Source organism: Hoplias malabaricus, chromosome 11, assembly GCF_029633855.1.
Source record: "Hoplias malabaricus isolate fHopMal1 chromosome 11, fHopMal1.hap1, whole genome shotgun sequence".
In the NCBI taxonomy this organism is placed as follows: Eukaryota; Metazoa; Chordata; class Actinopteri; order Characiformes; family Erythrinidae; genus Hoplias; species Hoplias malabaricus.
In genome coordinates this window covers 12,923,442-12,949,455 of record NC_089810.1, presented here as the reverse complement: position 1 = coordinate 12,949,455, position 26,014 = coordinate 12,923,442, and the positions used below count along the sequence as shown (strand labels likewise).

Sequence of the window (26,014 nt, the reverse complement as noted above, 5' to 3'; positions counted from 1 at the left end):
CAAATTACATTTGCTTATTTTTGAGCTCTTATATATTGATCATTTGTTGTAATCTCATTCAATCTTTTTTTTATTAATTTATTAAATGCTAGTTCATCTCTAAGTGTAGACATCAATAACACTTTAAAAATGACTTTTTATTTAACGTTTTTATGTGAAATTAATTTTTTTTGGGTTCTGTCAACAGTTGATTCAGGCTGGCAAAGGTGAAGCTCTTAGAATCAGAGCTATCCTGAGGTCTCTGGTGCCCATTGAAGACCTGGTTGGGGTCATTAGCCTGCCTGTGCAGATTCCAACCTTTGGCAAAGGTTTGATTACAAAGAGAGTTTCATAATTTGCAAAAGCATGTTATCATAAGACAATCCCTCTTGATTTCTACATTTCTTTTGGATTTTTTGGAATATTTTATCATCTTTGATGTTCATGCTTTCAACAGAGGGTCAGACTGTTGAACCTAAGATGTCTGCCAGCTTTGTCCCAGACCACAAGGCTTCCATGGTTTTATTCCTGGACAGAGTGTATGGTATTGATAACCAGGACTTCCTGTTACATGTGTTAGAAGTGGGATTTCTACCAGACATGAGGGCTGCAGCCTCTCTTGACACTGTGAGTTATTATGTGTTTGGCCTGAACACCTTTAATATAGTCAGGGATTCTATTTGTAGCAAAACAGCATTAATTTGCATGAAGTATATCTCAGAATAACCACACCATGCACAAATTAGATTGAATCAAATTTATTTGTTCTTACTTTTTAGTAACCTATTGCATCAAATGTGATAAAAGTTAAACATGTTACTACATATGTTTATTTGGAATTGTCTGTGTGTTGTGTTGATGTGCTGTTTGTGCTGTAGGTGGCATTCAGTACCACAGAGATGGCTCTGGCTCTGAACCGTTACCTCTGTTCTGCTGTGCTGCCATTGCTCACAAAGTGTGCCCGACTCTTTGCTGGAACAGACCACCGTGCCATCATGATTGACTCCATGTTGCACACCATCTACAGACTCTCCCGTGGTCGCGCTCTCACCAAAGCCCAGAGGGATGTCATTGAGGACTGCCTTATGTCCCTCGTCAAGTCAGTCAGGCTTTACTTTAATCAAAAAGTCAACTTTTCTGCAAATAGTTTTGTCAAATTTTCTTCTAACTTGCATTTTATTGTTGCAATTTAGGGTTAAAAAATACAAAGTTGAGTTTTTATAGTCTCAATCACAGTGGCTTTGTAAAAAAAATGTTTTCCCTATTTAGCCTTTTGTGATTTGGTTTGTTATGTTTATGTATATTTTCAGATATCTGCATCCATCAATGCTGCAGCATCTGCTGAGGAGGCTTGTGTTTGATGTGCCAATCCTCAATGAATATGCCAAGATGCCCTTAAAAGTACGCACTATAATTCATTACTCATGTTTTCTCGCAGAGTATGCCAAAATGTTCACACTGCCTATGAGTCGTGTTATTGGGTATAGCTGAGGTGATGCTTTCTTCTAGCTGCTGACTAATCACTATGAGCGCTGCTGGAAGTACTACTGCCTGCCTAACGGCTGGGCCAACTTCGGCATCACATCAGAGGAGGAGCTGCATCTGTCCCGCAAACTTTTCTGGGGAATCTTTGAGTCTCTGGCACACAAGGTAAGGCATGAGAACAACAAGGAGGTTTTCACACTTTGAAGGTATGGTTTGATTAAAGTGAATTCTGGTTGCTCTGTTAGTGTAGCTCATTAATTAGGCTTTGTCTTTTAAAACAAGCAGACCATCACCAAGTGAGTGAATACTTCTTGAGTTCAGTGTTGGTTCACATCCAAATAAACTGTACTGTAAGATAAAGAGACTATAGATATAGTAAACTGACCACAAGCAAAACAGTTTTGTCTCCATATGTTGTCTCAGATCTGTTGTGTTATATTGTTATGTTTAAACTCTTTGCATGAACTCTAAACTGGTCAGTAAAAAAGCTTTACTCTTTTTATATCATGTCTAAGAAAACACAATAGATGCACATTCTTGTGAAGTTTCAGTTTTAAAATTAGGTTGAAGCCCTTAAATAGTCTGTGTACCTATAGATCTACGGATCTTCTGACTTATTTTGACCACATTGTTCTTTTCACAGAAATTTGATGCAGAGTTGTTCAAAATCGCCATGCAATGCATCTGTGCAATTGCTGGTGCCATCCCTCCAGACTATGTAGATGCAAGTTATTCTGCAACAGAGAAGAAAGCCACTGTTGATGCTGAGGGCAACTTTGATCCCAGACCTGTAGAGACCACCAAGTAAGGACTGTCACGAAATAGAAGCGTCTGAAAATATGGATTTATGTATTTGCTTGCATACTCATTAAAATAAAGATGGTAAGATTAATTAACTATGTCAATGGATCTTCACAGCACCATCATCCCAGAGAAACTAGATGCCTTCATCAACAAATTTGCAGAGCATACACATGATAAGTGGGCTTTTGAGAAGGTTTGTAATTAGGATACACTCCTGATTAGCATAACACATTGCAAATTTTTAAACATATAACTGAAAATAAATAACGTTTTAGTGGTATTTCACCTAAACCTCTATTCTTTTAGATCCAGAACAACTGGACATATGGAGAAACAATGGATGAGAATGCCAAGACACATCCCATGCTCCGGCCATACAAGACTTTTTCTGAGAAGGTCTGAATATGAATTCATTTGTTCATTTATTCATTCATTTCTATGGTTGAGACCTTGTGCAGCAACTAAATGTTTATTTATTTATTTTTTTTCATTATAATGTGTGCCAACACTTGTCTGTTTTACAGCTTCTATTATTTTTGGAAGATGTCCTTCCAGTTTTCCAATGAAATCTGCTGGGATATTTTTATCTAAGTTCAGTCTTAGAAGTTGATTGTATTTTTGTCTTTTTATTATCAAAGTAATTGGTTACACATTATGAGTTGCAGTATGGGCTCTTAAATATGAAAGCTTTACGTATTGTTTATCTGTCAGGAGCAGTTGTGATTGTCTACCATGTCTTACACTGTATCTTTTATATATATACATATATAATTTTTTGGAAAACCCATTTTATTTTGTTTGCATCTGCTTCATCCTCTTCAGAGTCACGGTGTGTCCGGAGCCTGCTTGGAGTCATTGGGTGCAGGGCAGGAACACACCCTGGACATGGCGACAGTCAATCTCAGGGTGTCACAAACTCAATCTGTCACTCATACACTTACATGTTTAGACACTTATGAGTAGCTAATTAACCTACCTACATGTGTTTTTGGACTGTGGGAGGACACTAGAGTACCTGGAGGAAACCCACACAGTCAGAGGGAAAAGAGACCCAATTCCTCACAGATAGTCACTCAAGGTGAAGCTTGAACCCACAAATCCATGACTCTGGAACTGTGTGACAGTGACACGACCTGTTGCACCAAAGTGCCACCCACATTCAAATGGTTCTGGAAAAAAGAGTTAATATTACAAAAATTAAATTGGCTACTCAAAAGTGTCTATAGGTGTGAATGTGTGAGTGTGTGTGTGTCGCCCTGCAAAGGACTGGTGCCCTCTCCAGAGTGTGTTCCTGCCTTGTGCCCAGTGATTCCGGGTAGGCTAAGGACCCACTGCAACCCTGAACTGGACAAACTATTACAGACAATTAGTGAATGAATGAATAAATTTCAGGTATGCTATGCGTGTTTTAAGGGTGTTTTAAATGCAAATTAAAGCAATGAAATATAGAGCCAGTGTTTTCACAGCACTGTTGAATTGACAATATTTGAAAAATCCGAGGATTGTGATGATTCTTTTTTATACTAAGAATGCTGCTCATGTCTGTCCCCAGGATAAAGAGATTTATCGCTGGCCCATCAAAGAGTCCATTAAGGCCATGCTGGCCTGGGAGTGGACTTTAGAGAAGGCTCGGGATGAAGCAGAGAAGGTAGAGAAAGCTGCTGTCACCACCAGGAAGATCTCCCAAACTGCTCAGGTAAAACAGGGATGAGACGTATAGATGTAAGGAGGCTAAATAGGATTTTAACAGAACATCGCTTGAAGCCTAAAGTATGTATCTATGTTCCTTCAAAAGGCCACTTATGATCCAAGCCAAGGCTACTCTCCGCAGCCGGTGGACTTCACTACCATGGCTTTGTCCAGAGAACTGCAGGTATGGGATGGGATGGGAGGAAACAATATTGTGATGGTCAATAGAAATTGCCCTAGATTATCATCTTTTTTGGAGATGTATTTGTAGTTTTGGAGGTATCAATTTATTTTTCACTAATGATATGTGAAAGATGTTTTCAGGAAGGTTTATTGTAACATTTTTATAATTTTCTATATTCCTTTACATTTTATTCCTCTTTAGTCAATGGCAGAACAGCTGGCTGAGAATTATCACAACACCTGGGGCCGGAAGAAGAAAATGGAGCTTCAAGCCAAAGGTCAGGTCTAGATGCTGTCAATGGAACTAATATGTAATCTGTTAGTAATATTCTGTACTACCTCTGAATACCATGTGTTGTTATAGGTGGCGGCACTCATCCACTGCTTGTACCTTATGACACACTGACGGCCAAAGAAAAAGCACGAGACAGGGAAAAAGCCCAAGACCTGCTTAAATTCCTCCAGTTTGAAGGATATGCTGTCACCAGGTATAAAGCTTACTTTTGAAATGTCATGTAAATGGATGTAAAGGGAAGGCAAAGCAGGACAGTGTATTTATATTCCACCTTTAATGTGCAATGGCAATTGATTGTTCATGTAAGAAATCTTTTATCCTCTGCTCATTCATATAATTTGCAAAATACTTATTTTCTTGTCTTATTTTCTGCAGGGGTCTTAAGGACATGGAGCAGGAGATTTCTTCCATTGAGAAGCGTTTTGCTTATGGCTTCCTACAGAAGCTGCTGAAGTGGATGGAAATTGCTCAGGAGTTCATTGCTCATCTTGGTGCTAATAAAAACTATTTATTTTTTTTAGTGCATATTATATTTCTTTTTAAACATAATACACAACTAATACAATACTGAATAATAGAAAAATAAAAGCTATTTTTGCAATAGAAACGTGAGTCTGTGACCTTTTGATTTATGTAAATTTGACTGTTTAAAAATGGCACCTAATGTGATGTTTGTGTGTGTGTGTGTGTATGTGTGTGAATGTAGAGGCTGTCGTGAGCAGTGGAAGAGTAGAAAAATCGCCTCATGAGCAGGAGATCAAATTTTTTGCCAAGGTATGCCAACCTGAACCTTCGTCTGTGCATCTTAAATAGATTTATAAATCAAACTCAGAGTGTCAGCATAATACATATCTGTCACTGTCACATGTATTTTGATGCTTTTTATACCTAGATCCTTTTACCTCTGGTAAACCAGTACTTTAAGAACCACTGCCTCTACTTTCTTTCTACACCTGCCAAAGTGCTGGGCAGTGGTGGCCATGCCTCCAATAAAGAAAAGGAGATGATTGCCAGGTAAACATTTCATCACATGTCACCTACTGTACATTTAATTACATAGAACCTAAACTGAATCTAGGCTGGTTGAAATAATTTCTTGTATTGTTAATCTATAATATATTTATCATTCAAAATATTCTGGGTATTTAGTCATGTTGGAGACAGAGTTGTTGTGTTTATACAGCACATTCTTTCTGCACCTTGTATTCTCTTCTGCCTGTGGTTCTTTATGTTCCATCTGTTCTCCACAGTTTCCCTTTTCTGTGTCTTCACATAGTTTATTTTTATTTCGGAATCATAGATTTTTCCCTTTCTGTTGTCCTTGCCTGAACTTCACCCTTTCTCTTTCCCATCATCCCCAATACCCCTTTTTCCTTTTCCCTATTTCCTGTTCTCTCTTTCTTCCTGCCTCAGTATCTTCTGTAAGTTGGCTGCTCTAGTGAGGCACAGAGTTTCCCTCTTTGGTAAGAACCTGCATAAGAGGCTGATGCCATTCTTCATCTTTCCTTTCCCTCAGCTCTAAGTATATTATGTCAACATTAAACCCCTTTTTCGTTTGTGTAAATATCTTTTTTTTTTGCTTTCACTTTAATGCTAATGCTGTTTTTACTAACTTATTTACTTATTTTTCTGTCTCTCCATACTCTCTTTCCTCATCTCCACACACACTCACTCACTTTCTCTGTCATTTAGAGAAATAAAAGTCTCTCTCTCTTTCTCTCTCTCCCTCATTGTGACTGTTTCCATGGTTTAGCAAGTACTTTAAGGCAAGCTTGTATATTTTCAAATGTTAAAAATCTTCAGGCTCAGACTGAGTTCATGGGCTAAAAAAAATCAGGATCACAATCTAAATCAAGTTGAAGGAATGCAATTTGAAACGTTTTTATTTTGAAAAGGCGATTAATAGCATAGCTTTTGATAGTATTGGTTAGAAAAAAATCACACATTGATCAGTTCCCCAAGTTGTTTAACCATACGACTCGAGACTTATTCTTGAAATGTATTTCGACATCACCTTGTCCATTTGAACATGTCTGACTGTTTATCTCATGATATATTCTGTACTAAATGTGATCTTCCTGATGGCACAAATTAAATTTCCCATTTGAAATCATTTCTCTTATTAGATCCATTCTTTGATCAGAAGCATGAACTCACTGAGCAGTTACAGTGTTCACTGATGTTGGCATGGCAGCAACCAAGAAAATATAATATTTATTATTTTGTCTTCTGCTTTATCAAGGATGATGTTAGCATCTCCAAGAGAGTTAGACTGGCTGCTATCACATACAGGATGCTCTCCACTATTCTTTTCTCATCTATGACTGTATATTGGCTTAATTAGCATGAGAGATTTATGTTTGTACCATATCAGTGCAAATCTTTTACTAATATCTACTAATACGGGTGTCCTGGGCACAGACATAAGATCCAGAAAGACATAAATGGCTGATTTTAGTCCATGTTGTGTGTTGTGTATAGGAACTGATTCTTCTGCAGTAGTAAATTGTCTCCACATTCTGTCCCATTCACTGGATGCCAGGTGAGTGTAAGAACTGAGTCTATTTAATTAACTGTAGCCATTTAATTATCTTTCTATGTTTGTAAATCATGTTTTATTTGGGTAATGTATTGCCTTAAACAACACTTAGTAGTATTTTTACCTTATTTCAGCTTTAAAATTATTGTCATACTCTACTGATGTGTAATAATGAGAATATAGATATGTCATTGCTGATCTGTGCTCAGCATTAGTGAAACTGCACTATGTAATGAATGACATAACAAGTATTCATGAGTTAGGATGAGTCCAGTCAAAAGAACAGGGACGGAGAACCTCTGACCAAATTCCAACTCTCTGTACAGGACTGTGATGAAGTCAGGTCCAGAGATTGTAAAGGCTGGACTGCGCTCTTTCTTTGAGAGTGCAGCTGATGATATTGAAAAGATGGTGGAGAACCTAAAACTGGGCAAAGTGTCCACAAAAAATCAGGTTAGAAATCAGAAAAGGCACTGTTCTTTAATTTCTATTACTGTCAAATTAAGGTCACTGTAATTATTTCCTACTGTCTTCCCCAAAGGTTAAGGGTGTATCTCAGAATATTAACTACACCACAGTCGCTCTGCTGCCAGTGCTTACCTCACTATTTGACCACATTGCCCAGCATCAGTTTGGAGATGATGTAATCTGTAAGTTATTTATATAATATATTATATATATATAACTCTTTCTCTTTGTATGTTCATTCATATTTTCCAAACCTTAAAACTTAATAAGTGCTGTATTTCACACTAATTTGTTTCTTTCTTTCAGTGGATGACCTCCAGATATCCTGCTATCGTCTCATGTGCAGTATCTATTCAGTGGGCACAGTTAAGACCCCTCATGCTGAAAAGTAATTAAACTCTAATTTGGTCTCTTTGGGGGCAGTTTTGGGAGCATTGTTTATCCTCATGATAAATTACACTATGGTATGTTTTTCTGCATATTTTGACAATTATAAGTACTCAAACAAAAAGGGACAATTGTCTGTTAATTTGAACTAGTGAACTAGCAGCTCAGTGTTTGAAACTTCAAATCTGAGAAAAACGTATTATCTTTTGCATACTACGAGAAATTATTATGTTTTGCAATGATACATGTTATTTGTAGACTAAGGCCTGCTCTTGGTGAGTGTCTGGCTCATTTGGCTGCAGCCATGCCTGTGGCTTTCCTGGAGCCCATCCTCAATGAGTTCAACGCATACTCAGTATATACGACCAAAACACCAAGAGAAAGAGCAAGTGAGTACCAGTTTATTTGTGTTTGTTCATGAATTTTTGAAAACCCTTGCTAAAATGATGGTGCACAATTATTAATGTTTTGTGTTTCTTTTAATTTGCAAAATACATGCACTATTTTACTATGTGTCCCTGTAGCACACATGATATTAGCTTAAATTGATGTTCAGATTTTGCATACAACTGTGCTCTGCTTTTGTCTGTTATTTAGTTTTGGGTCTACCCAGTGAGGTGCAGGAGTTATGCCTAGACATCCCTGAGCTGGATGTGCTAATGAAGGAGATTGGAGGCCTTGCAGAGTCTGGGGCTCGCTACACTGAAATGCCCCATGTGATTGAAATCACACTCCCAATGTTGTGTAACTACCTGCCCCGCTGGTGGGAGAGGGGGGCTGAGAACTTCCCTGAAATGGAAGGACAGCTATGCACAGATGTCACCTCCGAACACCTCAACCAGCTGCTGGGGAGCATCATGAAGATAGTGGTCAATAACTTGGGCATTGACGAGGCCTCCTGGATGAAGAGATTGGCTGGTTAGTAACGTTCAAGAGGAATTTCAGTTGCAATTTCTGCATCATTTTATTGTTAAAATTTAAACAAATTATGGAAGTGGGTTTGTTAGCCGCACAGTTCCAGGGACATTGGGTTGTGGGTTCCAACCCCGAAGGTGGTCACAGTCTGTGAGGAGTGTGGTGTGTTCTCCCCATGTCTATGTGGTTTTCTTCAGGATGTAAGTGAGTGTGTGGTGCTCTTTGATGGACAGGCACTCTGTCCAGTGTGTGTTCCTGCTTTGTGCCCAATGATACTATGTAGGCTTCTGACCCACCATGACCCTGAACAGGATGAATCCATTACAGAAAAGGAATGAATGAATGAAAGAAAGATCATAGTAATTATTTTTATTATGTTGCCTGATGCATGAAACACTGTTTTAAAATAGTTTTGTCAAATTTATTAATAGCAGAAAGCAACATGCCAGCTATCCTATCCTACAATAGTTCCTATAAGTTCCTCTAAATTTGGCCATTTCAAAACCTAAAGATTCAAGGATACACCTTTCTTTGGTTTGACTTCCTGACATATAACATTTCTAGCAGCTTCTTTGTTAGTGTGGTCTTGAAAGTTGCTAATTATAATTTTGTAATGCAAAAATTGTTAAGGTCTTGAACCTTGAAAACCAGTTTTACCAGTTGCCATGCAATATGTATCTTTAGTTTGGCACATTAGCTACACACTGATTATCATCCTTCAATTTACTCTTTTTATCAGTGTTCACCCAGCCCATTGTGAGTAGGGCAAAGCCAGAAATGCTGAAATCTCACTTCATACCCACCATGGAGAAACTAAAAAAACGTGCAGGGAAGGTGGTAGCTGAGGAGGAGCAGCTGCGCATGGAAGGAAAGGCTGAGGTGGACAGTGAGGAAGGAACTATTCGAGATGAGTTTGCTGTGCTCTGCAGGGATCTGTACGCCCTCTACCCACTGCTTATCCGCTATGTGGACAACAACAGGTGCTGAATCTAAGGGTGCCAGAGATTGTACTGTTTTATTTCCCTTTCATTTCCTTGCTACAGCATCAATAGGCATATGTTCTCTGTATGTGAATGGCATGATGTTGTGACCTCATAATTTTGTCTTTGAAGAGCGAGGTGGCTGACATGCCCTGATCCTGATGCTGAAGACCTCTTCAGGATGGTGGGAGAAGTTTTCATCTTCTGGTCCAAATCTCATGTAAGTGTGCAAGCATCACTGCTCAAAAAAATAAAAGGAACACTTAAACAACACAATGTAACACACTTGTGGACAAATCAACCTGTCCATTTAGGAGTTCTCTGATTGTGAATTATTTTCACCTGCTGCTGTGCAAATGGCACAGTCGCCATTGAGAATGTTCTGCTGCCTGCAACATCCTCCAGCATGACCAGTTTGGCAGTGGGTCAGTAATGATGTGGGAAGGCACTTCTTTGGAGGGCTGCACAGCTCCTCCATGCGCTAGCCAGAGGTACGCTGACTGCCATTAAGTACCGGGATGAGTTCCTCAGACCCATTGTGAGACCATATGCTGGTGCAGTGGGCCCTGGATTCCTTCTGGTTCATGGCAATGCTAGGCATCATGTGGCTGAAGTGTGTCGGCAGTTTCTGCATGATGAAGGCATTGATGCTATGGACTGACCTGCCCCTGCCCCAGACCTGAATCCAATCGAGAACATCATGTCTCATTCCATCCACCCAAGTCATGTTGCACCACAGACTGTCCAGGAGTTGACTGATGCTTTAATCTAGGTCTAGGAGGAGATCCCTCAGGAGAACATCCACTGCCTCATCAGGTGCATGGCCAGGCGTTGTAGGGAGGTCATATGGCACGTGAAGGCCACACACACTACTGAGCCTCATTTTAACTTGTCTTAAGGAATTTCCACTGAACATGGATCAGCCTGTAATTTGATTTTCCACTTTTATTTTGAGTATGATTCAAAATCCAGACCTTCATCGGATAATAATATTGATTTACATTGATCATTTTTATGTTATTTTGTTCTCAACGCATTCCACTATGTAATGAATAAAGATTTTCAACTGGAATATTTTGTTCATTGAGGTCTAGGTTATATTTTAGTGTTCCCTTTAATTTTTTGAGCAGTATATATATATATATATATATATAATCTGTTATTCTAGTTCTGACTACCTTTTCTCTCTCTCTTCTTCAGAACTTTAAACGTGAAGAGCAGAACTTTGTGGTGATGAATGAGATTAATAACATGTCCTTCCTTACGGCTGACAGCAAGAGCAAGATGAGCAAGGTGAGCTTTGAAGTGACAGCTAGAACTCACACATTACTACTTGCTCAAATCTGATTCAGAAAATACAAGATGTGTAATACAGTTTGAATTGTCTAAATGTGATAATTTTTGTTTTTGTTATAGCTTCTTAAGAAAAATAGGATACCATCTAAAAGTACAGTTTTATTGTTTCATCATCTGCTTGCTTTACATTCTACAGCAGAACCTTTCTCCTTCATGCGGTTTGGCCATCTGTGGGGCAGCATATTTTTGCTGCTGTTGCTGTTGTTTTCATTATATTGTTGTTTTGTCTGACCCTTCCTTGAGCGTGGGCTTGTTGGCCAGATGAGCAGGGCTGGGATACACTGGAGTGGAGATGTTAACAGTGCTCTTTCTCTCTGTGTTCTGTCCTGGTGTGGATGCTGGGTTCTCTAGGCTGGGGACGGAGAGGTTAGACCACGTTTCTGCACGACAAGGCTGTGCTGATCGCATGGCACCACATCGCCGAAGCTTTCCATCAAACCCGCACACACTGGCACATTGACATACTCAGATGTATAATCACCAGCAACAATATTTTTTCACTTAATGAAGCATAGTAAAGTTATATAATGTAGTATTTGTTGGCAATTTGCTTTGGTCATCCATATCCTTTACTATAAAGTGACTTATTTAATGCCTCATTCACTGCCAGTGTGTGATGCTGGTTTGTAAGGTGTTTGATGAAAGTTCTCTGGTCTAGTTAGCAGGATCAGGTTCATGGCACTCTGTTCAGCTGCTGTTTTGTTGCTGAGCCAGAGTCCCATTGCCCTGCCAGTGAATTTGATGGGTTTGCCACTTGCTGGATCATGTTTGCTGCAAGTCAAATCAGTTTTTCTTTTCTCTCTTTCTTATTTCTCCTTTTTCTTTCTTTTACTGCTCTTGTTTACTGATTTCTTGTTTGTTGATTGTTTTTGAAGTTGTTGTGGTTAAAGCTCCCTCACAGGGGGCCCCTTTAATCCCCTCTTCTCTTCAGCGGTGTTTCATATCAATATATCGTTGCTCATCTTTCATCTGTCCATATTATTCAGGAAAACAACATCACTGATAACGTGGGCTTTGTTTTGTAGTGGGAGCATGGCTTTCAAGGATTTAATCAAATTTCCCAGCTACTACTGACTCCCCTCCACTCTAATTTAATTAAATTTCTGTACTTAAAATTGTTACCTTTGTTTTAGGAACCTCAATTCCAAAAAAATAAATAAATAAATAATAAAAGTAAAAATAAAATTAGGATAGTATTTAAAATGGAAAAAAATTGTGAATTTACATTAAATTTTCAGATATTTTATGGAAGCCCAAGATTAAAAGGTCCATCCAGGATTTTACCAAAGTAAATTTTAATGGAGAGTCTGACCCTGTGTGCCCTGTGTGCTATGTGTATTATTAAGGTTAAAAAAAAACAAAAACATATATATTCAGACTCAATGCTGGGTTACCTGTAGTGATTTTGTCACCCACTGAAAATGTATGGTGGTGCAGCTGAACACAATTAATGGCAGAATGGCAAAAAAGGCCCTAAATTAGCATTTCCCATACTCTTTTCATTTTTAAGGAATTGAGGTTTGTATTTCAGTTCATTTACCCAATTTACCCAAATTACAGATTCATAATTCATGATGTCACCCAACTTACACTCACCTACTCAGTCCCTGAATATGTCCCTATGGGTGTTTTTTTTATTTTAAATTTTTTAATTTTTTTTTTTTTTTTTTTTTTTTTGTAAAACTGTAGATTAAAAAAAAAAAGGCCTTAAAGTCATACCTCCATTCCTGTGCTGTAGGATGGTCATTACTGTAGTGTCACCTGTTATCTCCTCAGCAGTTTTTACCACTTTGCCTTACACATGAGCACATTCACACTTACACACATGCATTGCTTTTCTCACATCCACTAAGTGATTGAGGGAATTCTAATGGCTGGAGATATAACAGTCAGTAATGAAATCCTGCAGTGGCAGCAGTGGGGCACGTGGATGCGTGAGAGCTGAGGGGTGATGGAGGAGGCCCCTTAGCCTGATGCTAGTTTCTAGTGTGCTGTGTTGGTTTACAGTGGACTATGTCGCATTACTAACCATGGGACTGCATTGCGTGTGTATAGATGGCCTCTCACTGTGGCAACACTGCCCCCTATCTTTTATCACAGACATAACACTCACCAACAGAACTCTAGAGTGTATCTTTGTTAGTGTTTGAGTAAAATGTTTGTTTTCGAAGCATGATTTCTCCTATGGCGACATAAGAACCCTGCTGTTTTGCAATCCTAGATTTTTGCTTAAACTGAATCATTCACCCATTCACATCTCATATGACACACTATAACACATAATTTAACAATTCATACAAACACTAGATAGGTACTATATAATATAATTTAACCTTTCAGACAAACCGTAGCCAATCCATTTTAGAAGAAGGATATAAGATTGTATAATGTTGTTCTATGCTCAGGTAAGTATAGAGCACATTCAGGCCACTTTATTAAAGCTGGAGTAGGTGATTTTGGAAAAATGAGAGGGTAAGCCAGTTTTTGAAAATATGCTATTGAATAAAGCTCCACTGCCTACATTCAGCCTTCGTTCCAAAGTCACTCCTCTAAAATACGAAGGTGTAAGTGGCTTGATAAGTCACATAGTGAGAGAAGCCCAATGCCTCGCTATCCAACAGCATCCACCTACCTCTTGTCTCATTCACATGTTAGAAACCACCCAATAAATAAATCAGTGTTCTCTCTGGTTTGCCCTCTGGCGTCATCTCTCCTCTTTTAGTTTGAAAGCCTTCTCCCTCTGCCCTTTTTTTCCCTTCGTATGTCTCTTCAGGCGTGAGTATCCTCACAAGCATGAAGTGCGCGTGTATGAGGGCAGGGTGATCAGAGAGGCACCGTAGGTGATATAGAAGGCAGGCAGGTAAGCCAGCCAGTCATTTAGTCTGATCCGAATTAAATGATTAGAGGGGATTTTCACAGTCCTGTGGCTTATACAGAAAAGGAATTTATGTCATCAAACCAGTTGATTTACTGATTTACTTTAGTTTAAAAACAAAAATACAAAAACTGTTTTTAAGACAAATCACATACTCCAGCTTTAAGTACACCTACATTGTTTCTACACTTGTTTCTGTTTTGACATTTATTTAAATTCCATCAGTTGCCCTGCAAAAGTATAATACATTATGCAGAGAAACAGATGGATCACTGTGTAATTGTAGAAATAATAAGTGTAGAAAATCTCAAAATGCAGAAAACCTTAGACAAGCAGTTTTTTTTCACCTCTGACCGTACATCACAAATCTTCTGCCTGAAGTAATAATGGGACAGTCTAACTCTGCTGAGTTTTTGCAGGGTGGGGGTGCAGATGCAGAACGAACCAAGAAGAAGCGGCGGGGTGACCGTTACTCTGTGCAGACATCACTGATTGTAGCTGCTTTGAAGAAACTGCTCCCCATTGGTCTAAACATGTGCTCCCCAGCAGACCAAGAACTCATAAACTTGGCCAAGATCCGCTACTCTCTGGTACTGAGCCAAATATAAAATTTAAAGAGTGAAATACTATGATATAGCATTTTGGTTTTCTCTAGGCTAACACATCAGAAGTTAGAAATGGATTGAACTGCTCAAAAGCAATGTATCTTTTCTATTCTGCCTTCTGTAATTTCTATTCTAACACGTTTACATTTAAAAACTTTAGAGTACTTTACTTTGTTAGATTTACTTTTCTCTCAGAGCTAAAATAGAGCAACCACTAAAATGAGGCTGAAATTTGTTGCTTATTCACCAATTTCTTTTTATTCAAATTAATTTTTTCTTCCTTTCTTTTTCTGTCATTTACTGCACCATTTAAGATGAAATGGCAATAAGCCTATGAACATGAAGCCAACTTCAGAAATGTGATGGCTTCTTATTTCTGTTGTTCTCATGTGTTCTCTTGCTCAAACGAAGTCTTCCATTCTATAAAATATTATCAGTGTTTATTAATCATTTTAAATGTTCTTTCATGTGCATGTGATAGAAAGACACAGATGAAGAGGTGAGGGAATTCCTACAAAAGAACCTCCATCTACAAGGCAAGGTGAGGAAAAAGGAAGGGTGTTTGTGTATCAATAAATGTCTTCATGAAAATCTGTGGTACTATTTTTACACATGTCTCTCTAACTGTTCTGTCAAGGTGGAGGATCCCTCAATGCGCTGGCAGATGGCTCTGTATAAGGAGACTTCGGGCAAAGCAGAAGATGCTGAAAACCCAGAGAAAGTAGTGAAGAGGGTCCAGGAGGTTGCTGCTGTGCTGTACCACATTGAAGTTGTAAGTGGGACCCATCTATACATATATACATACCTACACACCAAGTCCATCTGTTCATTGAATGTTTCTTCTGAAATCCAGGGTATAATTAAGAAATTTGCTAGACATTGGAGTGTTTCTGTGACATTTGATTGGATAAAGTAGCCATAGTAGCAATCGTGAAGTCGGATATCGGTGTGGGATGATTGTTTCTGTATTATAAACATCATTCCAACTAATTCCAGAAGTAACGGATTGAGTACTCATCATTCATGATGTCTTTCAGTATTGCTTTGCTTGGGAAAGATGAGGGCTTCTCCACCAATTACTCCAACTAGCTTTCCTTTCACTCAATGAGTGATGAGTGATCACTGAAGATGACACTCATCCTGGATGTTTTTTTTTACTTAGGTGTCTTTGCAAAGATTTCAATGCCACATATGCAGCAATTGAATGAACCTGCAATCAAGATTCTTTCATGCGATTAAAATGTACTCTTTATTTGTTTATTTTGCATAAGAAATAATGTGTTTTTGCAGAAAGCTGAAATATATAGCCATTAAAAATCTGGAAAACATCTGTTGGGACAAATAAATATGGATAAGCACAGGGCCATATGTGGCCCACAGTTTGCATGTTCCCTATTGCTTCTGTACATGACTTTATTTATGATAATAGGTGAAAGTGTTGGGTTTTTTTTTGTCCATCCATCCATCCATTATCCACCGCTTATCCAGGTCCGGGTTGCGGGGGAAGCAGTCCGAGTAAAGAAACCCAGACCTCCCTCTCCCCAGCCACTGCTTCCAGCTCCTCTGGTGGTATACCGAGGCATTCCCAGGCCAGTCGAGATATGTAGTCTCTCCAACGTGTTCTTGGTCTTCCACGGGGCCTCCTCCCTGTTGGACATACCCAAAACACCTTACCAGGAAGGTGTCCAGAAGGCATCCAGACCAGATGCCCAAACCACCTCAACTGGCTCCTCTCGACATGGAGGAGCAGCGGATCCACTCCGAGTCTCTCTCGGATGTCCGAGCTCCTAACCCTGTCTCTAAGGGAGAGTCCAGAGACCCTGTGGAGGAAACTCATTTCAGTCACTTGTACCCGCGATCTCATTCTTTCGGTCACTACCCAAAGCTCATGACCATAGGTGAGGGTTGGGACGTAGATTGAATGGTAAATCGAGAGCTTTGTTTTTCTGCTCAGCTCTCACTTCACTACAACAGACCGATACAGAGTCCGCATTACTGCTGACGCTCACTGATCCGCCTGTCAATCTCCCGCTCCATCTTTCCCTCACTCGTGAACAAGACCCCGAACTCCTCCACTTGAGGCAGGATCTCACTTCCAACCTGGAGAGAGCACTCCACCCTTTTCTGACTGAGTACCATGCACTCTGACTTGGAGGTGCTGATCCTCATCCCTACCGCTTCACACTTGGCTGCAAACTGGTCCTGCAAGAGCTGGAAGTCCGGGCCCGATGAAGCCAACAAGACCACATCATTTGCAAATAGCAGACATGGAATCCTGAGACCACCAAACCGGACACCTTCCGCCACTTGGCTACGCCGAGAAATTCTGTCCATAAAAATTATGAACAGAACCGGTGACAACAGGCAGCCCTGATGGAGTCCAACTCCGTGGAAACCAGTCGGACTTACTGCCAGCCATACAAACCAGACTCCTGCTCTGTTTATACAGGGACTGGATGGCTCGAAGCAAAGAGCCTAGAACCCCATTCTCCCAGAGCACCCCTCACAGAATATACCGAGGGACACAGTCGAATGCCTTCTCCAGATCCACAAAACACATGTAGACTGGTTGAGCAATCTCCCACGCACCCTCCAGGATCGTAGCGAGGGTAAAGAGCTGGTCCTGTGTTCCACGACCGGGATCCTATCAGTCGAACTCTCTTCTCCAGTACCCCTGCATAGACCTTAACGGGGAGGCTGAGAAGTGTGATCCCCCTTCTTAAACAGGGGAACCACCACCCCAGTCTGCCAGTCCAGAGGCACTGCCCTTGATGTTCACGCGATGTTGCAAAGACGTGTCAGCCAGGACAGCCCCACAGCATCCAGAACCTTGAGGAACCCGGGGCGGACCTCATCCAACCCCAGGGCCCTACCGTCAAAGAGTTTTCCTACTACCTCAACCACCTCAGCCCCAGTGATAGATGAGCCCTCCCCGGGATCCATCCATCCATTATCTGTAACCGCTTATCCAATTCTAGGGTCGCGGGCGGTCCAGAGCCTACCTGGAATCATTGGGCGCAAGGCGGGAATACACCCTGGAGGGGACGCCAGTCCTTCACAGGGCAACACAGACACACACACATTCACTCACACACTCACACACCTACGGACACTTTCAAGTCGCCAATCCACCTGCAACGTGTGTTTTTGGACTGTGGGAGGAAACCGGAGCACCCGGAGGAAACCCACGCGGACACGGGGAGAACACACCAACTCCTCACAGACAGTCACCCGGAGCGGGAATCGAACCCACAACCTCCAGGCCCCTGGAGCTGTGTGACTGCGACACGACCTGCTGCGCCACCGTGCCGCCCCTCCCCGGGATCCCCAAACTCTAATTTCTTTGTGGAAGACCTGCCGGTGGAATTGAGAAGATCCCCAAGTACAACGTCCCCAGTCAAGGTCAACAACTCCCCACCCCCACCATATACAGTGTTGGTGGAAAACTTATTTCCCCTCCTGAGTCGCCTGGTGGTTTGCCAGAATCTTCTCAGAGCCAACCAAAAGTCTTTTTCCATGTCCTCACAGAACTCTTCCCACACTCAAGTTTTTGCCTCAGTGACAGATGAAGCCGCGAGCCGCTTGGCTCTTTGGTACCTGTCAGCTGCCTCCGGAGTCCTCTGAGCCAACCAGTCTCGATAGGACTCTTTCTTCAGCTTGACAGCCTTCCTTACCTGGTGTGTCTACCACCAAGTGCAGGGATTGCCACCACAACAGGCACCAACAACCTTGCAGCCACAGCTCCTTTCAGCCTCCTCAACAATGGAGGTCCGGAATATGGCCCAATTCTGACTCATTCGGGCCTCCCCTGAGATGTAGTCGAAGCTCTGCTGGTTGTGGGAGTTGAAGATCTTTCTGAAAGGTTCCTCTGCCAAATGTTCCCAGCAAACCCTCAATACACATTTAGGCCTTCTAGGTCTGTCTGGCATCCTCCCCCGTCATCTGGTCCAACTCACCACTAGGTGGTGATCAGTTGACAGCTCAGCACCTCACTTCACCCGAGTGTCCAGAACATGTGGCTGCAGGTCAGATGATACGACTATAAAGTCGATCATCGAAATGCGGCCTAGGGTATCCTGATGCCAGGTGTACTTGTGGACACCCTTATGTTCAAACATAGTGTTTGTAATGGATAAACTGTGATGGGCACAGAAATCCAATAACTGAACACCACTCAGGTTCAGATCAGTGGGGCTGTTTCTCCCAATCACACCCCTCCAAGTCATTACCAACATGTGCATTGAACTCCCCCAACAGAACAACGAAGTCCCCAGAATGAGTACTCTTCAGCACCCCCTCTAGGGTTCCCAAGAAGTCCTGATACTCTGAACTGCTGTTCAGTGCATAAGCACAAACAACCGTCAGAGCCCTTTCCCCGACCCGAAGATGCAGGGAAATTACCCTCTTGTCCACTGGGGTAAACCCCAATGTACAGGCGCCAAGCTGGGGGGCTATGAGTAAGCCTACTCCTGCCTTACGCCTCTCACCCTGGGCAACTCCAGAGTGAAAGAGCATCCAGCCCCTCTCAAGGAGATTGGTTCTAGAGCCCATACTGTGTTTCAAGGTGAGCCCAACTATATCTAGCCAGTACCTCTCAACCTCGCGCACCAGCTCAAGCTATTTTCCCACCAGAGAGGTTACGTTCCATTTTCCAAGAGCCAGTTTCAGTAACCGCGGATCAGAACGCCAGGGCCCCTGCCCTCGGCTGCCACCTGACCCACAATGCACCATGGGAGAGTGGACCCATGTTGCTCCTTCGGGCTGAGCCCGGCTGGACCCCATGAGTAAGAGTCCGACCACCAGGCACTCGCCAAGGAGCCCCACCCTCCAGGGTGTCTCTCATTAGAGTCTTATGGATCACTCTTTGTCTGGCCCATCACCTAGGACCAATTTGCCTTGGGAGACCCTACCAGGGGCTATTGCCCCCGACACCATAGCTCAACGCAGTCCCCTCCACCATGTTAAGGTGGTGATCCAGGGAGGGTTTTTTTTTTTGGTTTTTGTTTTGCTTTTAATAGCAATATCAAAATAAGTTTTCATGTTTTTGACAAAAATTAAGATGATTTCTTTGTCAGGATTTTTTTTAGTGGTATAGGTTTAATATTTAGATTCCTCTGTTCTGTCTCTTCTTTTCTTAGACTGAACATCCCTTCAAATCCAAGAAAATGGTTTGGCACAAGTTGCTGTCCAAGCAAAGGCGCAGGGCAGTGGTGGCCTGTTTCAGGATGACTCCCCTTTACAATATACCTAGGTTCTGTGCATATAATTATACTTTCTACTCTTAGAGTGTATCATAAAGCCATTCACTGCTGTAGTTACACTTTTATAGTTTTCCCTTATATTGTTCTCTCCAGGCATCGTGGATCCAACATGTTCCTAGATGGGTACAAGCGTAACTGGTTGGAGAATGAGGGCTACTCTTTTGAGGATATGATGATTGATGATTTGTCCGTAAGTGTGTGTCCATTATTCTCATATTCCCATATTTTATGCTGCAGTAAATGGGATATGTGTATGGGTTTGGTTTGTTTAGAAAACCATGGAGGAGGAAGAGGAGGAAGAGGAGGAGACAGAGGCAAAGCCGGATCCTCTGCATCAGCTCATCCTTCATTTCAGCCGCACCGCTCTCACTGAAAAGACGTAAAACTTAAATTTATTTTTAGTAGTTTCAATTGATGTACTTGATGTACTGAATGAATCACAGTATTTATCTTTAAATTGTTCCACATCTTTTGTCTTTACTTTAGTAAACTCGATGTAGATCACCTCTACATGGCATATGCTGATATTATGGCAAAGGTTGGTGAGACTTTATCTATTCCAACTGTTCTCGGTCTTTGAGAGCTGCAGTCCAGCACAGTTTTGATTCACTTTTTGAAATAGTTAATGTTAAATGTAAACAATGTTACATTTTCAAAAATCCACAATCCAGTTCCAGTCCGTGCTCTATTTTAACGGCCCTATAACGTGTAGTCACTCTGAACTGAACTCGTTTGAATGCATCAGTCTTGAAACTACCTAAAACAGCCTGATTATATATGAGAGATAAAGAGAGGACAGAAAATGCTCATGTAAAATTTAAATGCCTCATTCTCTTAATGTCATTAGTGGACACTGAGTATAAAATATAATGAAAGATTAATATGTGTTATTGTGGCTATGGTATAGTAATTATTAAAAGTAGTTATAGCAAGTAATGTGGGTTATGGTTAAAGTAACAGAGCATGGGAATCACCTAATTGGGCTGGATAGCAGATCTCCAGAGATAGGGTTTGGACACCACTGGTCTGTTTGAGTGGTTAATGGTGAATAACTTGACTTACTTGTTAAATGGCTGTTGTTCTGCAGAGCTGTCACATTGGTGAGGAGGACGAAGGGGGAGAGGAGGAGGGGGGCGAGGAGCCATCCTTTGAGGTGCGACAGACAGAGATGGTATGGGGGGTCCAGGGGCTGGGGCTACGGGATACAGAGGAGCAGCTACAGCTCCATCCACAGAGTGACAACACAGACCACTGCACTTGCACACCCCCCGCTCCTAGACCCCCTATCAATTTATTGTATTTCTTTTTTTATTCCTTTTGTCTTTCTTTCATTCCCTTTCTTTTTATATTTAATTTCTTCTTTAATTCCTTTTCTATAACTGCTCAATTTTCTTTCTTTTTTTGGTTTGATTATTCATTTATATTTTTAAAAAATTCTAATTTATTCTGTTTGTAGTCTTCTTTCTTTCTTTCTTTCTGTACAGTTCTTTCTTTCTGTACATTTTTTTCTTTCTTTCTATTTGACTTTGTCCCTTGCACCACTGTCTTTATGTTGTGGACTGACTTGTGCACACCTTTGCTGGATTCTATCTTTTGAGTCCCTGTGCTGGTATTTAATGTGTATCAGTGTCAAACGTCTACTGTGCATGAACAGAGAGAGTGCAGAGAGATGGAAAGTAAAATGTAATCCTGATTTACATACAAAGAAGACATGTAGAACACATCACAGAAAAACACTTGACCAAATAAGAATTGACCAGAAAATGAAATATATGATCAGTGGAGTGATGTGCTCCTGGACAGCATAATACAATGCTCTTCATTTTTCCTAGAGGACACTGATGCTTTACATCCTATTTATACCAAATTCTTACTGGGGTGTTTAATATTTTATTACATTTTATTAAAATATTGATATATACTGTTTCTCAAACAGTCTGCATTGTTGTCCTCTAAAAGCATAAGTATAACATGCTTAGAATAGTATGTGTGTGCTTGCATTTGTGTTTGTGAGTTTGTGTGTGTGTATGTGTGACACGAACACATTCTCATATACTCAAACTGCAACTCACACTAGTTCCCTTAACTAGACCCCTAATACAATAGCATTCCCACCTCTCCAGACTCAGGCTTCTGTGTGTATCGCTGGCCGCCCCTTATGTTTTGAACCAACATCTTTGTTTACTAACAAATTTACTAACCTACTCGTCTAAATAACACCTCCATTTTGATATGGTTCCAATCCATGCACCAAAATTGCTTTTATATTTATTGCTACACAGTATGTCCAAAAGTCTGTATACATTTGCTTATTTTTCTGAAATCTATAATATTAAGTTTCAACTAATCCAACAGTCCACCCCACTTTATTCAGTTTTGGTTCAGCATCATCTAAATATTCTGCTGGTTGAAAGTATAATAAACACAACATCAGATATTGGTTTGAAATATTAGTCAAATCTAACCAACTATCTGAGGCTGGTAATGTTTTGGAAACTATACCTACTGATTCCATTATGAGTCCATACATAATGTATATTGTCTATATACACCAGTCAGTATCAAACATGATGTGTGCCTTGTGCATGAAAATACAACTATGACAAAGCATTATACTGGCTGTTCAGCGATTACAACTCAGGGAAAAAAAGTATATAAAACAGAAAATAATTCCAAATGGATGTTTTGCCAAATCACCCAGCTTTACCTCCAGCTAATTTCCAAATTATTTCATGGCGCAGAGACTCACAGAACTCCAAGGCCAATATCTGTGGGCAAAATTTGGTTCCCTCTAGCTTAGGTCTTGGCATTGGGCATGGTAACCATAGTTTCTATGCCTTCTTCAGTATGTCACATTAATAATGGGCACCCTAAATGTACATTTAATAATTATAAGAAATACCTTTTCACAATTTCTGGATACTTTTGGACACACAGTGTATATTCAACATCATTTTGTATTCATGTTTACCTTGCAAATCATTACTGTCCATTTCATAGTCAAATTTTAAATGAATCTTTTATATAGAATTAGCTGCTCAAACTGTGAAGGACTACTCTGGATTGGCACCAGGCACTTGTGTTATAACTTCATGTGTCCTCCTTTGTTTTGTCTTCATGTCTTTGGATTGGATTAGATCTCCCTCTCTGTACTCACTGAGAACTACAGCAAAAGCCTGCACAGTCAGACGCTCTACCCTCAAATATATTCCAACTTTCTCACATTTACATACAAATACTACACATTACAGAAATCCAGAGATGCTCTGCCTACCAGAGCATGATTTCCATCTCACATTTTGCTAAAATGCACTTAGACTTTCTTGGGAGGGTTGGTGGGTGTGGCTTTAATGAGCCGGGTGGTGGGAGGCTAGACGTCTTGGGTGCTTTTTGGGTTGTGTTAGAATGCATGGTGGGTGGGTATGTTCTCTTAATGTATAATGTCTTTCATCAACAGGATAAGAGTCGTCTGTAGTCACAGTGCTACCATCCAATTTATGTGTTAAAAAGTTAGACTTACTTTAGGTTAGTTTAGTAATTACGACTTGTTAGAGTACTAAGTCTACTTTAGACAACTCATTTTTTATCATATTCATATTTATTTCTTACAACAGCCCTTGCTATATGTAGATTAGTTTGAAGGCTAAAGAAAGTGCAGCACCCTGCTGTAGAGATGGGAAGGGATTAAAGGATGGTTTAGGTGCTTAGGAGTAAGAGGGCGGTTTGCTGTAGTCAAACGTTTCTGCCAGTCAGCAAACGTGGGCAGCTAAAATAACAACCTTATCACTAATACCACTTTTTACTGGGGAAGAGTGAGTGTGCTGCGTGAATGAGAGTTACTGAGGTTTAGGATTTGAAGATAAAATTTGTCCTAGAAACTAGAGGTGTAACAATACTATTATTAACAGAGCTGTAAATGTAAACCTCACAGGGTTGTGAGACAAACTGTAAAAACACAGTGCATATAAACAATCTCTGGTAAATTGCAAAAAATTGCAACAATTTAAATAAGATGCAGAATTTCAGGGTGATACATCTAGTTGAATATTATAATAAAATTGATAATTATGATAAAAGTAGATTTGTTTGATACTTAATTGAAAGCATTGGATACTTTCAAGAAACTAAACTACAGGTGAATTTCAAAAGGCTCCCTAAACTACATACATCATTGGTGCATTGCTGCATCTCTGGTGTGGGAATCTTCTTAATAAACATTAAAAAATGCTTGCAGTCATAATGCACTGTTGGTTGCAGGGTTCATTCTATCATGACCAATACATAGGTAGAATGGAACTATTTGAAGGGACGAATCATCTAGGCACATGCATAAACTAATACAAACTAATAATGGTAAAGTATAAATTCTTAGCATGGTATTAGATATATGATTGCAATTGTATTAAATATTATACACACCATATATGTACCTTATACAATAAATTGTGTAAGGTACAAGGAAAAGAAACATTGGAAGACTTTAGGTTATTGTTAGTGAAAGCAATAAAATGTAGTGAGCAGACTGTGTGTGTGTGTGTGTGGAGGGCTGGGGGAAGTTGACTCAGACGACTGGCTCACTGTTCTTTGGTACTCTCGGATGAATAGGAAAAGGAGATGGAAAAGCAGAGACTTCTGTACCAGCAGTCTCGACTTCATGACCGCGGAGCTGCAGAGATGGTGCTACAGATGATCAGTGCTTGCAAAGGTAAACAAGAAGTAATACAGTTTCCACCGTTTTTGGAACAGGTTGTGGAGATCGCCATTTTACAATGTTCATTTGCAGTATACCTCTGTCAAAGCTAAAATATTTTTGTACTGGTCCTTTTTCAGGTGAACCTGGAGCCATGGTCTCTTCCACTCTGAAATTGGGCATCTCCATTCTCAACGGAGGCAACTGTGATGTCCAGCAGGTTTGCTTTACGTTGCAACTTAAAACCAACAGTGCATCTGACAGTGTCCTATGTCATATATATTTTTTATATTAAATCAGTTCACTAGTTGAATATGTCATCACTGTGTTGTTTCCCACAGAGAATGCTGGATTATCTAAAAGATAAAAAGGATGTGGGATTCTTCCTAAGCCTGCAGGCCTTGATGCAGACCTGCAGGTAAGTTCTTCCTCTGATCATTGATTCTGCTTACTGCCACTTGTCTAGCACCAAATATGCATAATAAATTAAATAAATACAGGTGCTGGTCATAAAATTAGAATATCATGAAAAAGTTTTTATTATGCTATTTTAGTACATTATAGTAATTTCAATTATTACATATTACCTACAGTAATTCCAGTTAAAAAGTGAAACTTGTACATTATACCCATTCATTGCACAAAGACTGATATATTTCAGGTGTTTATTTCTTTTAATTTTATGATTATAACTGACAACTAATGAAAACCCCAAATTCAGTATCTCAGAAAATTTGAATATTGTGAAAAGGTTCAATACTGAAGACACCTGGTGCCACACTTTAATCAGTTAATTAACTCAAAACACCTGCAAAGGCCATTAAATGGTCTCTCGGTCTAGTTCTGTAGGCTACACAATCTTGGGGAAGACTGCTGACTTGGCAGTATTCAACAGATGATCATTGACACCTTACACAAGCAGGGCAAGACACAAAAGGTCATTGCTACAGAGGCTGGCTTCTCACAGAGCTGTGTCCAAGCACATTAATAGAGAGGTGAACGGAAAAGGTAAAGATGTGGTAGGAAAAAAGTGTACAAGCAATAGGGATAACCGGACCCGGGAGAGGATTGTGAAACAAAACCCATTCAAAAATGTGGGGTAGATTCTCAAAGACTAGACTGCAGCTGGAGTCAGTGCTTCAAGAACCACCACACACAGACGTATACAAGACATGGGTTTCAGCTTTCGCATTCCTTGTGTCAAGCCACTCTTGAACAAGAGACTGCATCAGAAGCGTCTCGCCTGGGCTACAGACAAAAAGGACTGGTCTGCTGCTGAGTGGTCCAAAGTTATGTTCTCTGATGAAAGGAAATTTTGTATTTCCTCTGGAAATCAAGGTCCCAGAGTCTGGAGGAAGAGAGGAGAGGCACAGAATCAATGTTGCTTTAGGTCCAGTGTAAAGTTTCCACAGTCAGTGATGGTTTGTGGTGCCATGTCATCTGCTGGTGTTGGTCCACTGTGTTTTCTGAGGTTCAAGGTCCACGGAGCAATCTACCAGGAAG

General features: G+C 40.4%; 1 protein-coding gene across 1 annotated transcript in view; it reads left to right on the top strand.

Moving 5' to 3' along the window:
• Positions 1–26,014, top strand: part of LOC136709801 (ryanodine receptor 1-like) — a 95,779-nt gene that overhangs the window by 49,073 nt on the left and 20,692 nt on the right. The window contains exons 49-84 of the mRNA XM_066685315.1: positions 188–308; positions 437–606; positions 858–1,078; positions 1,290–1,380; positions 1,489–1,629; positions 2,108–2,268; positions 2,383–2,461; positions 2,575–2,664; positions 3,821–3,964; positions 4,064–4,141; positions 4,343–4,418; positions 4,505–4,628; positions 4,811–4,926; positions 5,142–5,209; positions 5,328–5,449; positions 5,849–5,898; positions 6,917–6,977; positions 7,301–7,427; positions 7,516–7,624; positions 7,749–7,830; positions 8,088–8,218; positions 8,427–8,747; positions 9,484–9,724; positions 9,857–9,944; positions 10,925–11,017; positions 14,375–14,545; positions 15,042–15,101; positions 15,198–15,332; positions 19,699–19,811; positions 19,915–20,011; positions 20,094–20,200; positions 20,308–20,359; positions 20,909–20,974; positions 24,427–24,526; positions 24,652–24,731; positions 24,853–24,929. Coding sequence (XP_066541412.1) covers positions 188–308; positions 437–606; positions 858–1,078; positions 1,290–1,380; positions 1,489–1,629; positions 2,108–2,268; positions 2,383–2,461; positions 2,575–2,664; positions 3,821–3,964; positions 4,064–4,141; positions 4,343–4,418; positions 4,505–4,628; positions 4,811–4,926; positions 5,142–5,209; positions 5,328–5,449; positions 5,849–5,898; positions 6,917–6,977; positions 7,301–7,427; positions 7,516–7,624; positions 7,749–7,830; positions 8,088–8,218; positions 8,427–8,747; positions 9,484–9,724; positions 9,857–9,944; positions 10,925–11,017; positions 14,375–14,545; positions 15,042–15,101; positions 15,198–15,332; positions 19,699–19,811; positions 19,915–20,011; positions 20,094–20,200; positions 20,308–20,359; positions 20,909–20,974; positions 24,427–24,526; positions 24,652–24,731; positions 24,853–24,929 — 4,163 coding nt within the window. The remainder of the gene's footprint in view (positions 1–187; positions 309–436; positions 607–857; positions 1,079–1,289; positions 1,381–1,488; positions 1,630–2,107; positions 2,269–2,382; positions 2,462–2,574; positions 2,665–3,820; positions 3,965–4,063; positions 4,142–4,342; positions 4,419–4,504; positions 4,629–4,810; positions 4,927–5,141; positions 5,210–5,327; positions 5,450–5,848; positions 5,899–6,916; positions 6,978–7,300; positions 7,428–7,515; positions 7,625–7,748; positions 7,831–8,087; positions 8,219–8,426; positions 8,748–9,483; positions 9,725–9,856; positions 9,945–10,924; positions 11,018–14,374; positions 14,546–15,041; positions 15,102–15,197; positions 15,333–19,698; positions 19,812–19,914; positions 20,012–20,093; positions 20,201–20,307; positions 20,360–20,908; positions 20,975–24,426; positions 24,527–24,651; positions 24,732–24,852; positions 24,930–26,014) is intronic.